This window comes from Rhipicephalus sanguineus, chromosome 1, assembly GCF_013339695.2.
Source record: "Rhipicephalus sanguineus isolate Rsan-2018 chromosome 1, BIME_Rsan_1.4, whole genome shotgun sequence".
In the NCBI taxonomy this organism is placed as follows: domain Eukaryota; kingdom Metazoa; phylum Arthropoda; class Arachnida; order Ixodida; family Ixodidae; genus Rhipicephalus; species Rhipicephalus sanguineus.
In genome coordinates, this window is record NC_051176.1 from 174026774 (window position 1) to 174043076 (window position 16303).

A 16303-nucleotide genomic window follows, 5' to 3' on the forward strand; every position below is an offset into this window, starting at 1 on the left:
GGGCTACTTATCTGCGAGCTGTACACTTCAGAATAGAAGTCTTCTGCGACCTTCACTATATCATTGAAATTGTTGATAACATTGCCCCGCCTATTTTTAATGCATGAATTTAGGTGTTTCCTTTACACAGTTTCTCTTTAGCTTCTTTGATGCTACTTCCTTTCTTTACTGCTGCCTCTCTGATGTTCTAATTCTGTATGTCTCTGAGTTTGTTCTTGTTAGTCAGCTTTGATAGCTCAGCAAATTTGATTTTATCTCTCTCAGTAGTCACTTTCATCTCTTGTCGTTAGCCACCACAGTGGTACAGTGGTTATGGCACTCGGCTGCTGACCCGATAACGTGGGTTCAGTCCTGGTCACGGCGGTCGCATTTTCGATAAAGGCGAAATGCTAAAGACCCATGTACTTACATTTAGGTCACGTTAAAGAAGCCCAAGTGGTCGAAATTTCTGGAGCCCTGTACAACAGCATGCTTCATAATGATATCGTGGTTTTGGCATGTAAAACTTCAGAAATTATTATCTGGTGTCGTTTCTTTGTTAAGTCCTTTGTGGTTTGAGAGAGCTTGCTTATTTATTTCCTTGGTGCTTTACCTCCAACTTAGTCGCTGCTTCAGAAATCAGTCTAGTTATGGTTTTGTTCATTCCCTCTATGTCATCGTTTTCTTCTTGTCCTAAAGCATCGCATTTGTTGTCAATGGCAATCCTAAATTCATCTGTTTTTACTTTGACTATATCTGAATGGGCCTGTTGTCAGTGGTGAACCTATCTTACGCTGAGGACGATATTCGCCCCCACTAACCTGTGATCACTACATCTTGCCTTACCCACTACTCCTATGTTCTATACTATGCCCGGGTTCCAGCACAGGGAATCCATTTTGCTGTTTGTTTCCTGGCTAGGGCTTTTGCTTGTCCACTTCCCATTTCTATGCTTATTCTGTCTTTGTTCATTATATGAAGTGTACTTCTCTCTGCAAACTCCACTAGAATTTCTTTTATTTAGTTTTATTACGATGCTTGCTATCCTTTCATTGATACTGTAGAATTCATCAATGTTATTAACAAATTCTTTGTCTATTGGAAAACCTATGCCATATTCTCTCTTCTCAGGGAGCCATCCACAACAGAGGACGTGCTTATTAGTCAACACTTTATATGCTTCTCCTACCCTCACCAAGGCCATTTATATTCCAGCTAATGCCTGCTAACTTCTTGAATAGCTCCGCTAGCCTAGCTTCACTTGTTCAGCATTGCCAGGTTCAGTCTGAATTGGCGGCCTGTCCAGGTCCAGTTGTTTTTTAGCACCCTCCGCTGCCTTACAATTCTGACTGCCACCATGTTCAGGTACTCTGCAGCTGCTGTAGACTGAGGGCCAAGGTTGAATTGTGAGCCTCTTGTGGGAACTGGTGGCTAAGGACTACACTAAGGAGGCCAACTTCTGTCCTGATGGTGAAGTGTGTCATTGAAAGGAAACGAAAGCATAGCTCTTTAGGTATATCGCCTGTTCAATGGCCATCCTTCAGGGCAAGGTCGTAACAGAAGCATGTTTTGTGTGCATGAAAAAAAAACAAAAGTGGATCTGAGCTCGCTTGCCTCTGACCATATCGAAGCAGGGTTAAGTTAGCTGGATGACAGTGCCTCGGAGGTGTTCAAGGCGTAATATTTCTGGACTGCCATAGTGATTTGAGTTGCCTCCGGCAGTGACATGTTCACAATGTTGAGGTTTCACTGATTTTGAATGGTAAGACTAATACATTTGACTGGGCAGGTCAACGGCGCTGTTTTTACACACCTGGGCACTCCCATTATACAGGGACAAATCAGGAGATCTACTGAAATGTATCGTCGTTGCTGCGTTGAGACACCTTCGGTGCAGCATGGCTAGATAACGTGCAAAGGAGCAACAGGAAAATGTATGAACAACATGGTTGAAATCAGGAAAGAAGTCAACACTCCTAGCTCATAGAAGGGACAAAAAAAATAAAAAGGAATAGAACGTGCGTTGGCCCGTGTTGATGCAAACCGTGACAAATAATTAAAACTAGCTGATGATTACATTGGAGTGGGTGCTGATAATCTGCTGTCAATGTTTCCAAGACATCTTGGTAGCTATCAGTGTAATAGCAGGGTGATTATTAAGAAAGAGAAAGAAGGTTAATAAGATGAAATAAAAGAGAAAAAGATGGTTCGTTTTCGCTCACCACTGAAAAGCAGACCTCAAATGCAATGCTGGGCTTTTGGTTTCACTGTGCGCACTTCATGAACTCCGTCAGCCACAGCTTTCTCAGTATCCCAGTCAATATGTTTTTAACCCTCTGAAGGTAGAATTTTTCTGACAAATGTGACTCCTCAAGGTCGATTTTTTTTATTGCACATTTAAAATCTTCAAGTGACCTATTCTAAAAAAAATTTTTTCTTAATTTTTTGGTGACCATAAAGTGACAGAAAACAATTTTCCATGGGTATAGATCCAATGCTTACTCATGAATAAGAAAAATAAAAATTACAAATAAACTTATATTATTAATAAAAAATGGGCTTGTTAAAATAAATTTGTTTCACAGGCTTAAAAAAATGCACACACCTAGGAAGAAGATATGCAGGCACAATAGCATCGTTTGTATATGGCGGCATCGTTTGTATATACCAGCGCTCTACTGGGAACAGCTGAAATCGCAACCCTGTGGGCATTAAACGAGTTAGTATCAAGTGGTTGCCATTTGAGAGGTTAGAAGCCAGATAAACATCAGTTTTTGCGAGCGCAACAAATGGAAACTGCCGATGAGACAAAACCAAACTCTTGTCATGTGCTTTCACACATGCACAGGTTTGGGCAAGAGCCGATGGGCTAGCCTAAACAACACTGGAATAAAAAGCGAAAGTCAGCGGCACAAGAAAAAAAAATCCCTCTATTTCTGTATGACAGCACCTGCTGGGCAAGAAACGAGTTGATAAAGTGGCACATTTTTCTAACACACAGACGGCGCCGTACATATACAGCATAGACAATTCGGAACTTGTTCGCAGTGCCTTGCATATACATCATTTACCTGCGAAGATTTAAGCGCATTTTCTCATTGTCTGACAGCCCTGTCTCCACATGGAGGGAGCAACCACAAGTGCATATTTCCCCCTTTTCTTTTGCTCTCTCTTCCATCAAATTAGATAGGGGGCCTACCTGCTTAGCCTATGTTAATTTTCACGATCTACATGAGCCTTCTGGGTCTCTAGAAAAAGAAGTAATCATTAGAGGCTGGATTTTTAGGCACTAAAAAAGCTCGTTTTAGGTGCCAAAAATAGGCAGGCAAAACAATGTTTTAGGCTTTCAAAATCGCAAATATAGGCACAATAAATTTTCACATAAATGCAAATAATTTCAAATGAAGACGTGCGCGACCTCTATCTACGACAGGAAAACAAAAATGTTATTGCTTAAGATGGCACAAAGGCGCCAACATTTGAACATAGCGTGCTTTGTCCCGCATATAGTTCGCACTCCTGTGTTCTGCAGAGTGAGTCAAATGTCCACTGCCGAATCAACACACTCCTGAATGTCTTTCCGGCGTGACTAAGAAGCGCAGAGCAGCAGCAGGCAGCCAGATCGCTAAAAGACCAGAAGGGAGGGATTCCTCCTATTGGCCAGGTCGAATTGCGTAGAGCCGATTTCTCACCTGGCAGTGAACCACTGGCGTAGCCAGGCGAGAGGGGGGGGGGGTTAAACCTCCCCCCTTTCCCGAAACTTTTCAGTTTTGCGTGTGTGTATATATACACACACACACACACACACACACAACGCATGCACGATCATATGTAAAGTATGGTTGTCCCCCCCCATCCCTCCCCTGAAAGAGATTTCTGGCTACGCTACTGCAGTGAACGCCTTAAAAAATAAATTACACACAAAACAAAAGCTGCATGCACATCACATCTTTCTTTCTTTTTTTTTTTTTTTTCTCTCTTCACTCTCCCTTCTGCTGACGGCTCTCCGCGGTTTCGCATTCGCCAACCGCTCGGGCCATGTTGGCGCGGCGGCGAATGGTCGCCGGCGTGTCTTGCTTCACTGTTGCTAGCGGTTGTTGGTTGGTTGAACTAGAGGACTAGGTTGAACCCCATAGTTTCCAACAGTCAATCTTACGCGGTAACACGAATAACGGACTCAAACAGCACCTGGGAGCGAAACTTGAGGCTAAATAGCATTCATATAAGCGCCAATCTTGAAAATAGGCATTTATAGGCATTTGTAAGCATTTAGGCACAAACGACAAAAATAGGCATTTATAGGCACTATAAAAACACTATAAAAGCCCTTCTTAACCTCTAATTTATGCTCATATATTAAAATGGCGCGATAGGAGCACAAGGAACAAAATAGGCATTTGCCTAAAATCCGGTCTCTAGCCATCATCCAACCATTACTGGAATGTTTGTTGCTCTGGGATAGGCATGTCCCAGGCAGATACTGCAAAGAGAATGTGCACACACAACACCTCTCTGCAGTCCTTGAGGATGCCGTGAATAGACACAGGCACTGCAATGACGGCAGCCCCTCATCACTCCCGTATACAAATGGCACCACCCTAGCGGGGGCATGCATCGAGGCACCCTAGAAGAAGCACAGCAACCATACTGCAGGTGGACTAGAATTGCCCAGCATTGTTTCTCTGACAGTTATATTAGATGCACTGTGTCTTGAAAGAGGGCATAGACAGCAAAAACCTACGGCCGCGTGAGGAGCTACACGAGTGTGAGCACATTGTCTACTGTCTCAGTAAAATGGCATCTATGTAATGACTGTGTTGCCTTATGTAGAGCACAACACAACTACACAGGCCCTTGCTTTTCTGTCGCTAAATTGCTGTTACAGTATGGTATTGCACGACGTGTTGAACTTCTTGGTGCGGTGCAATGACTGGCTCGTCTGATCTTTGACATCAATCACTCCTCTTTGTCACCACATAATGAGATAAGACTTGCACTTTGCTTTCCACGTGCGATTCCTGCTACAAACTTTTTAAAACGAGCTTTGATTCGCCACTTTTTGCAATCACGAAGTGGTCCAATAAAGAAATGGCTGATCAATGAAGCTTTCCTACAGCAGAGCACTCCACTGGCAGCTTTGGTGCTCAAGTTACTGTAGCAACAGCCAATCAGCCACATTCATAGGAAGTTTTGTCAGACTGGCCTTTATTATTATTATCCCCCCCCCCCTTCCATTTTTATATTGTGGAGTGGATGTGAATGGAAAAGTTGAACTTTTAGCTTTCAAACTACACCAAGATGCCATCATTTGGCTGCTAGAAAGCTGTGGCATATGTGAGTTCACCATGCTGGCATGTGTTGGCTCACAGGGCGAATTGTCACGTCGTGTGACTTGCTGGTGCTGTGAGGAGTAGGTGTAGTAGGTAGGGTGGGGGTGAGAGCATGTGACCCGTTGCCCATATGTGACATGTGGTCACTATGTTGCAGTGAAGCACGTGTTCTCCTCCACAGGCGCAAATTTCAGCTCTCCACAAGACATACTGTGGGCCAGTTTTTGTGCTGGACGCTGGAAGCAACAAGGTTGGGGTGCTTCAACTATCGATTGTCCTCATCAGTACATGGCATCACCTTGTGGTTCCGAAGGATTGTCATTTCACCATTGTCAGAGAGTTTCAGTCTGTCTGCAAACTTCTTAGCGCTTGCAGATTAGCGTGTTGGCTAAGGAGAAAATGTGAGTGGCCAGCCGGCAAGTTTTTTGTGGCACCTGATGGCACAGAGGTCAACTAGGCAAACACAGAATGTGGCCTCCACAATCCTCCATACTCCAGCGGGCACTAGCATGAGGTGGAGCTTAACCCCAACCACCTATATTCAGTGAACATGACCAGGCAGCGAAGTTGAGGAGAAAGAGCACGCCTAAGAAAGAGGGTAACACTTAATCACTTGTAGCTCCCTTGATACAAGGTGTTCGCTTAACCCATATATGCCCGGTGTCCTACATGTAGGACGCTTCTTTGATGCACTCTAACATCGCTATTTCTTTAGCTGATGACTAGTGCCACCTACAGCACATCAAGCAGGCCTCCATGAGGCCTGCTTGATGTGCTGCCAAATGTTTTGAAAACGTTGAAGTGTAAGCACCTACATAATTTATAAAAACTCTTTTGGTCTCTTTAAGGAATTTCCTTTTGTTTTTTCGTTCCTATATGTTGGTCACTATTTCCATTTCAAGGTTGTGCAGCTGCTTCAAGTCAGCAAGCACTTGGAGGTACCTCACCTGCAGGGACCTATGATAGCATGTGGTTGTCTGTGTCTTGCTAGTGAGAAGGGCTGTCACAGCAACCCATTGTGGCCATGGTATCTATGCTACATAGCATGCCGCTATGTGCCACTGTAGTACGTATGGCACGTTTGCCATGTGCATGACAGGGCTGGAGCTTATACTCACACTAATGCATGTTAGTATACCCAAACTGTGTGAATATGGGGTGTAGACCAGGTTTTTGATCAGCTTCATCAATGGATAGTAGCCAAATCGAGATTGAGCATCTTGAAGTGCTATCAATTAGCTAAATACGAAACAATGCCTGCCAAGAAGTATAGATTGCAAGACGTCGCAGACATGAGGGACAGCAGGCATAAGGCACACATAAGAGAGCTAGCGCACTGGGGAGGTTACAATATGCATTGGTGAGAACTGCTAAGCATACTTGGTACAAGGCAAGTAACTGACTGGGACACATAGTCTTTGAAAGAATGTGCATGTAGTATGCCAGGTGCCTCCTAATTTCATTGTAGGAGAAAATGAAACATTAAGCAGAGGACTATCAATCGCGACCAAAAGAGCAAGGATAAAATACTTCTCGAGCCTTTCTGAGACTGCGCACTTTTGATTTTTCATGACTGCCAGTGCGAACAGAACACAGACGAGATCAAGAAACGACAACGCAGGTGCTGTCTAATAACTGAATGCTTATTAGAAAAACACCAAGGATATATATGGGTAGGAAAAAGATTATCATCTAAACCACACTCCCCCAAAGATAACCAAAAAAATCATAGCAATATCGGCATGCATAGATAACCACAACTGCGCACGTTCCAGGAAAGCCACTTCCTCATCAATCCAGGCAATAGAAGGGCAGCTCATGCACGTGTCTTTATTTTTTACCATCTTTGGTGTTTTTCTAATGAACATTCAGTTGTTAGACAGCACCTGTGTCGTCGTTTCTTTTTCTCACCCGTGTTCTGTTTGCGCTGGCTGTCATGAGTATTTTACAACTCGCCCAATTTGCTTCCCTATTACACTTTTGATTTATTGGCAATTATAGTATCGCTAGGAATGTTCTTGACAAAAACATCAATACTTGTTGGGCTCACATATGATATTGCCAAGGAGAGAGCAAGTTATTTCGTAGTTTTTTTTTGTGAGAGTTTAAATTCCCTGCTGCAATATTTGGCTCACTTTTTCTAATGAATCTCATGTACAAGTTTGCAACATTTTTTTTAATGTTCAAAAAGTACTTCATCAACCCTTGAAGAGCACCTCACACAATTAAAAAAATTTATTGCCCTAGCAGATTGTTTCAGAAAATTTTTATCTTTTTCTGTTCATAATGTGTTTTCACTACATGCGATTCATGAATTGCAGATTCTGGCTCTTATACTGGAAGGCAGACACGAGCGCCAGCGGAGGCACAACGGGCACTACAGAAGACTGGACAATACTGATGAAGCATTGTCTGCTCGCAAGAGTCGTGGCAGCTTTTAGGAACAAGGACCTCACTCTAGTCACATTACTGCAGATCCTTTTAATCACTGGCAGCAGGAGCTGTACATGCCGACCTTCGTGCAAGAATTCGTGGCGACTTACAACTGTAGGATACTATATTTGCTGACTTCCCTGCCTTAGCCATAACCTTTCTTGCCCCTTATTCATTTTGTTTTTGCCTGAAGAGAAGCTTTGTGGAATGATAGCATAGGTATGTCAAGATGGTGAACTGGCATAGACAGTGGTTCAGCATTCCTGGTATTCCACTCCAGATTCTGTGCTTGACAAGAGCTTGTGACTGTCTGAGCAGCGTACATGTCAGGTTTAGTGTACAGGTCTAGTCACAAACTCTAGTCAATCATGGTTCTGCAAGTTGAACCTTAATGATTTCAGTTTCTGTCGTTGAAATCAATGTCGTAGTATGCTTGGTTTTGCTGCCCACAGTGCTGATGTCTTGTGTGTAGGCCCTTGTAAGGCATGTAAGCACATTGGTGTTTGCTTTGTGCTGTGAGACTGTGAAACATGTGCTCAACTTGTAGTGTTTAGGGTTTTTAGAGTCATGAATACTTTCACAGAGAACTTTTAAGTGCTGCATGTAGCTCTGAGGTTGGTCCGCTGGTATCTACTAGATGAACCAACTCTATGCCTGCATTTCTGGTCAGTACAGTGAACCTCATTGGGACCCACCATATCTTGTTCTTCCCAGAAGATAATGCCACCACCACCACAAACTACAACACATATGCTTATATATTGATATCTCTTAAGATGTTGGAATAGAAGGCACAAAAGCTATAAAGGTTCACACACTTCTTACCTAGAAGCTAAAACAAAGTATCAAACAAGAAGCAATAGGTTTGACTTCTTTTGCTTCTGCTGGTAGCGTAAATTCTGTCCTACTCATTTGATCAAATTTTTGCTGCTGCAGACGTAGAATATTTTTGTAACGTAATGCAACTATTTACCAAACATTTTTTTGATTGTTAGCATTTTTAAAAAATTGAATGTTTGTTCAGCTGTGTTAACCTAGATGTGGCATCTGTTACTGGCTTCTTTTTAAAAAAGCTGGATGACATAGCACTTTGATAATTGCACATTGTGTATCCTTATGGCATGGCAATGTTCGGAATTCTGAATAATCTGAATTATTGATTATGATGTTTACAGCTGTTAGTAGTTTATGTTTTAGATTTTTTTTCTATGTCCTTGTTTGTTTCGTTTATGCATGTTTGTAACAGAATGAGTGGTGCAAGTACAATGTGTTTGTAAACTATAAAACACTCTTGAAAAACTAATGGTTTTGTGGTTTATTAGCTTTTTGCAACACATTAAGCCTGAAGACAGTGATACAGTTATTTAGAACAAACTTGAGACACTTTTTAGAATTTGTTTCCATTGGTGTGATAAGTCATTGAACAAGGAATGTCACTGGAGCCAGTGTTTTGACAAGGGGACTTTTCATGTCCCCCCATGACAAAGACAAATCCCTTTGTCAAAACTTATCATCACTTCAAGTCTCCATCTTTCCCTGAACATTCGACTTTTGTTTTGAAGCACAAGTGTTTCAGCTCACAGAGCAACAAATTGAGGGGTCAGGGAAGGGATGTAACTTTAGTAACAGTTTGGGCGAGGCTACATGTAGCGTCTTGTAGTTGTAAAGCACTGTTGTTGTTGGTGTGGTTGATGTACTGTTGGCTTGAATTTACTGTGGCTACAGTGATACACCTTATATGGTTCAATTGCTGGGAAACTGTAAAAATAATTTGAATCAAAAACAGCTCTTTTTCTTCACATCTGTTGATTTCTTTATGTGGGTTTTATAGTTTTGTGCCATGTCTTACATGAAGCTCCTGCTGCACTTGCTCATCATTAGAGAAGTAGAAATTATGAACCACGTGAGGTGACCAGCCACAGTAATGTACATATCTTCATTTACCTCTGTGTGTGCATGATGCATCTTTCACTGCTCACATTTCATTAAACAAACAGATGCAGGAATGTGTTATTAGTTTGCCCGAGCAGAAACAGTTTGACAAATGGAAATCACACTCATGAAGCAGTAAAACTTCAAAAGCATAGGAATGCGCTTTGTTCACAACAAATGCTATGCACATTCAGGAAATGAATTCTTCGGTGTAATAATGATCTTTAGTGTCAGCTTGCACTGTCGTTTCAGTATGTCTGAGCTCTACTTTGCTATTGTTTTCTGAGGACCTCTCTTTTGTCCTTTGTCCTCTTATTAGGCATAGTTTACCAAAGAAAAGTGAACAAGAAATGTTCTTGCTGGAATGCCTTTCATGTTTTTCTTGAGACTTTTTGTTGGCGGCAGTTGAAATTCGAGTATTGGGTTAGGGTACATTAGTATCCATCTCCAATAGCCATTGCAATCTAAATTGAACATTGGCATATAGTCCCCATGTGTACCACATTGTTTTTGTGTGTATGTGTGTGTGCCATATGCATGCCTAGTTTTAATTTTTTTCTTTTTAATTGTCTCATGTTACCTTCATGTTGTGTCCCCTTGTCAAGACTTCTGGCACTTGCATGGTACTGCATAGATTTTTTTCTCACTTTTCATTGTGCTTTCTTTGGATTAGTGTTTTCTTCCGTTGTATTTGTTTTATTTCGTTAACTTGTTGTGATTACATGTTGTGTTTGTAAGAACCCACGCACATTTAGATGCAGCAGTTCAGTTTAGCTTTCACAGGAGTGCTGGTATCGGTGTACGAACAAAGCCTAGTAGTCGTTACTGCAGTATGTCACATGTCCCTTTGTTTTGCTTTCAGTACACTGTGCGAGAGAACTAGTGCTAAGTTTTTGCCAACTTCTTTTAGAAAAAACATCACAAGCTTGGTCCCCTATATCATGCCTCTCAAAGGGTTCCTTAACCACCCCTCGTGCTTGGTGAAAAAACACATACAGCAGAAAGCAGACGCTGCTGTAAACAGTTCAGCCAAATCTTGCAGTTGAGCGCGGCAAGGGGAGTTCAAAAGTGGAGCCTGAAGTTGCCGCTTTCTCAAGTGCCCTCTCTTCATACCGAGGCCCATATTCACTCTCTTTGGAGGGCTGTCATAAAGCAGATCTTTCGTCACAACATATTGCTGCTATTGGTCAACAGCTGGTATAAACCAAGAGCGCGCTTACACTACAGCGCTCCAGAATCACACCTGGACAGAGAGATCGTGTTTTATGGCGCACGTGTAACGTAGCTTCTTTCCCCCGTTTCATCACTCCCTGTGTAGCTTCCAGCGCACTAGTTGGGACGAAAGAAGAGAGAAAGCGCTTAAAGTGTGCGACAAATCCCTGCAACTCCACTCGTTCTTGACGGATTCGAAAAATTTTTGCAGTGGTCAATTCGTGAGGCTGATCAATTCGTAAACTGATTACTTGGAAAAGTGGTTCAGGACCCCTTTAGGCATATTTCTTTTATACATGGGCTATGTACTGACTGCTTTATGTTACATGATCTATGTAATGCATAAGATATGCCTAATTAATTTTTATAGCTGTACTTAAGGAGGTCTTCTGTTAGATACTAGCCTTGATAGTTACATCTGTGTGTTGATGTTCCAGTGCGTGTTTCACAGCATGTTCGTCTGCAAGCACTGGGAAACGCCTTTCTTTTTTTTCAAATGCCCATGCTGATTACCAATCACATTGTTTCTTTTTAATGAAATATGTTGAACTGCTTTGTTCACACTGTGCTTAAAATAGCAACAATCACTCCTCTTTCAGCAAAGGGTGTGCTGACTATGTAAATACTGTACAATACTGTGTGTCAAGTATTAGTTTACCAGTAGGCGTGTGTAAAAACTGGTCTATTCTGAATTGAGTATGGTGTCCACCTGTGTATAATGATTTTGACAGTAACTTCTGCATTGAGTATAAAAGGAAATTGTACAACTTGTTAATGAAATTTGCCTGATTATTGAGCAATAGCGATGCTGACAGCTGTTGGTGCAACGTGTTGTATGCTAGAAGGCAGTAAGCTGTCTCTCATTAATGGTGTAATGCCCTACAGTTTACCCCTTAGGTATGTCTACATAAGAACGAACACAAGGTCCTGATCATCATTTGTGATTTTGATGAAACTTACTCCAGGCACAGGTTCTAGACCCAGAACGACTTTGAAGTTAGTTTTACCAAAAAAAAAGTTTGTTCGCCTAAAAAAATTATACAAATTTAGATTTGGCTGCGAAAAACCCTTTCCCCTAGTTTCGCAATTTCTGAACTTTGAACACACCTAATGAAAATACAGTGGCCTTGTTGGTCACAATATTTATTCCCATCAAAGAAAAAGTGAAATGCAATCTTAGGTGTATCTTATTTCCCTTTTCTGTCGAGGTCTTTTGAGGAAAAAAAAATCACAAACATGGTAATCGGCACAAAATACCTGTATTTCAGGACTTTATTGCTGTAATTAAGTTAAACTGAGGATAATAGAACTCAGTATGTAGTGATTTCATATTTGCATTTTCTTTTAAAATAATTCTTGTGGTTTTCACACCCACCGCAATGCTACAAAATTGTACTAAACCTTATATGGTTTACCAAAAATTTCGAAGTTTGAATAAAGGCCATTTTTAACCTTATTTTAAGAATTTTTCTGATTGAAGCCGAGGACATTGTCTACCATTCTGTGTAAAAAGCGTTGCATTATTTGAGTTGCTAACAAGGAATACCACGTCAAATATGATCAGCTCAGCCTAGTGGCCACGCCATTAATTATGTGCTGAAAATCGGATACAAGTTATTCAAAATTATTGTATGTGACATCACAAAGCAGCTGTTCCAAAACAACAAGTGCACAGCCAGGTTGCATAGTGCGGCAAGCTTTGTCTTGTGTTCAGCCGCTTGGCAAACTTGAGTAGATGACCTGTAGCAACAGCCTCTCGAGGCACTTGCATCGCTGGTGAGTTCCTCTTGCGCATGAAAACAATGCTTAGAGGGTGAATGAGATATGGAACGTGTCACTGTGAAAAATAAAAGTTGTTAATTGCCAACAAGGTCAATTTTATGCAACGAAAACTCTGCCGGTAATCTTGTAGTGAGCGCCTTAAGACAGCACGCATATATTTCTTCCTTTGCTATGCTTTGTGGGAATTGAGTGTGCCCTCCCCTTTGGCGCCTCGTTCCCCAGCTAGCGCGTGTGCTGGCCCCGCGCGGCTCGAGCACCGGGGACCGCCGTTAACCGGTGACATGGCTACCATGGCTACGCCGCCAGGCCTTTTTGCTCGGTGCGAGCCATGCGTTGGCCTTCCCTGCACGAGCCACGCGTCCGAACTTGCCTGAGAATGCTCGCGCCACCACGTGACCACGCTAGCCTACGTCACTGCGCAACGCCTGTCCTCATTGGCCGCCAGTGACAACCCCCTTCCCCCTAGAGCTCACTTCTGTCTGGCGCTGGCTTGCCCGCGTGAGATGCTCTCAGGCTAGCACGAGGGGTTGACGCGCTGCTCTAGCAGGCGGCTTCTCGTTCGTGTGCTCAACTGCTACCCTTTGTGTGATAGTCGTAGCGCCGCTGGCAAGCGCACTCGAGCGGTCTTGCGGAGTTCCCTTTACGGCCTGCAAGCCCGTGACTGTCGTACTGTGCTGCATCTTGGGTTAATAAACCCGTGTTGTTTGTTGACCTCCTGCTTCGAGTGCCTTTTCTGCGCCATGCCGGAGAATCGACGAACCCGGCCGTAGCGTCTTTGTTCGCTGCGGCAGTGGAGAACGTCGCGTCCCTTCCCGGTCGCCTCGTAGGGTAAGCTTTGTGCTAAACCTATCTCCACAGCTTGAAACCGCAAAATGTCGTGATAAACATACGGCTTGTATTGAATATCATGTCCGCAGACACGCAAGATTATAGTATTGTATCAGCGGTACTTTCATAAAACAAAGGACTTGGACACACTTCTGCTAACACCCGGCTAAAACCAGTGTTCTGGCACGAGAAGCAGAACAACTCCAGTTTGAGTTGTTCGACCAGCGTGGGCTTGTATGACAGCTTTCTTTAGGTGTCACAGGCTTGCTTCCTGTGCCATCTGCTGCTGATAGAGCAAACCTAATTATTTTTAGGTCATCGTAAAAGAGGAAGCAACACATATGCGCAACACTGGAGGCGCTGACTACAAACTACCGGCACAGTTCTCGTGTGATATGAATGAATGTTGGCAATTAACAACTTTCACTTTTCACAGTAATACATTCCTTATTTTATTCGCCCTCTGAACTTCATTTTCATGCACAAGCGGTGGTCCGTGCCCAGTCGAAGCCGCAGTGATGTAATGTGAGCGCCCACCACCATGGAGCGTCTGCTTAAGTTTGCAAAGTGGCAGATTGCAAGACAAAGCTCACCGCACCATGCAATCTAGGCACAATTATTCTTTTTTACCAACTCTTTGTGATGATGTCGGGTACAATTACTTTTAAACAAGTTTCATCGAATTTGCAGCACGTAATTAATGGTCCTGCCACTAGGCTGAGTTGGTCACATTTGACACATTACAGCTTGTTAGCAACTCGAATAACACAATGTTTTCTTTTTGTTTTTTAAAATGCAGAATGGTAGGTGATGTCCTTGACTTCAAAAGATTTTTTAAAAAATAAATAAATATGCTCTTTTTGAGATAACTATTTTCAAACTTCGACGTTTTTGGTAAAGCACATACATTTAAAAAAGCACAATCTTGAAGTATAACGGTCCGTGCGAAAACCACGAAAATTACTTTTAAAAAAAAGCTCGGATATCAAAGACAACATGTACCGAGTTTTATTATCCTACATTTGACTTGTCTGCAGCAATAAATTCCGGAAATATAGGTATTTTGTGCCATTTACCATGGTTGTGATTTTCTTCCTCAAGAGCCCCTCGACATCAAAGGGAAATAAGATATTCCAAAGATTGCATCTCACTTTTTCTTTGATTGGAATAATTACTGTGGCCAAGAAGTGCACTGTTTTTTCGCTAGGTGTGCTCAAAGTTCTGAAAGTGCCAAATGGGTGATAAAGTGTTTCTTGCGGCCAAAATTTCTATATTTTCTTTTTAGGGGAACAATTTTTTTTTTTTTTTTTCACAAATCTAACTTTGAAATCATTGTTTTGGTTCTAAAACCAACCCTAGCTAGAGCAAATTTCATCAAAATCGGGAATGGTGATCGAGCCCTCATATTTGTTCTTGTCTGGACACACCCCCTTTGATATATTCCATAGCTTATGTGCAAGTAGCCAGAAGCAATGCAAAAATGAAGAGCATTAGGATGGCCTCAGGGTCTGTCATTCTAGCTCAAACAGCTCACCAGGGACTCCACAACGTGGCTCAGTAGAGGTCGTCACTTGTGCCTGAGAATGCACTTATAAAGAATTCTTCCCTTATTCTGAATGTTCACGGAGCATGTAAGTACTTACTAAATGCATTGTTGTGCTGCTTTTTGACAGGCAAACACGCGTGCACACAAATATACTTCTGCACATTTACTTTCATAGTGTATATTCCGCGCTGTTATTGCCTTAAATTAATTTTGGTACTGGCATATTTTTCATTGTCAAAGTCAACTTGAACATTCTAATGCGGTCTTGAAAGTTCTCCTATGCCCCTTAATAATGCATAGGTCACATGCATTGTAGTTGTTACAGCTGCATCCTATACAGTGCACCTAAAAATACCAATAATTGAATAAAAGCACTATCATAGCTGTGCAAGTGCTGCTTTCATTGGCAGCTTATGTGTATGTGCTATGGCAAGTAGAATTTCTGAGAAAAAAAGGAAATATGCAACAAACATTTTTAGTTAACTTTTCTAATTATGAAACTGTGATATGTATTCAGTATGTTTATAACTTGACAGTCACAGTGAAAAGCATTATTTTGTTCATGTTCATACTTAAATTCCAAACTCTGTTGCTAGTTTCACATTCGAAGGCAACAGTTGTGGTGCAAACTTCCCATGTAACACTGCTAATTTTGCATAAAATGCCAGTCTAGACACCTGGCTGAGCTAAGAACAGCTGTGCTCCTGCTTTCGACTGGCAAAAAGAGCCCTTCCTTAACAATCAGTTGTGCATGCAAAATTGGGATACTTAGCCTCAAACTTGATCATGAGTACCAGAATGTAAGCGCTTTATCGGAATCAAATTTGATTTGTGCTGAAATTTATTTCAAGTTTTCAATATAAACATACAGGATGTTTCAATATAAGGAACAGGGGTTTTTTTTGCAGATTTTTAATAAAAGTGCTCTGACAGTAAGGTGCACCTGTTGTGTTAGCACAAAACTCTTTGTTGAGGCGGGCGAAGTACCTTGTCACTGCTAAGTGTTACTTTGAAAAGACCAATTTACAGAAACTTGTTAAGTTTTCTTTAGAAATAAAGGAAGATCACATGCAATCTAAGATAATAATTATGGAATTTCGAAGACCCGATAAAGGCGATGTCAGAATCAAGCATGCCAGGAGCGCAGAAAAGGCAGTGGGAGAGCTATTTTTGTTTCTGCGACTTTGAACAGGAAATCGATTATGCACGTGCTGCTCTGATTGGCCGAGCGATATTAACTGAGTTGCGGCTGCGCCCTCCT

At 42.0% G+C, this 16303-nt stretch overlaps 1 protein-coding gene across 1 annotated transcript in view; it reads left to right on the forward strand.

Annotated features, from left to right (window-relative positions):
- Positions 1–11391, forward strand: part of LOC119402566 (trans-Golgi network integral membrane protein TGN38) — a 63904-nt gene extending 52513 nt beyond the window's left edge. Inside the window, exon 6 of the mRNA XM_037669718.2 lies at positions 7631–11391. Within this exon, the coding sequence (XP_037525646.1) occupies positions 7631–7750 (120 nt within the window). The 3' untranslated portion in view covers positions 7751–11391. The remainder of the gene's footprint in view (positions 1–7630) is intronic.
- The last annotated feature ends 4912 nt before the right edge of the window (positions 11392–16303 follow it).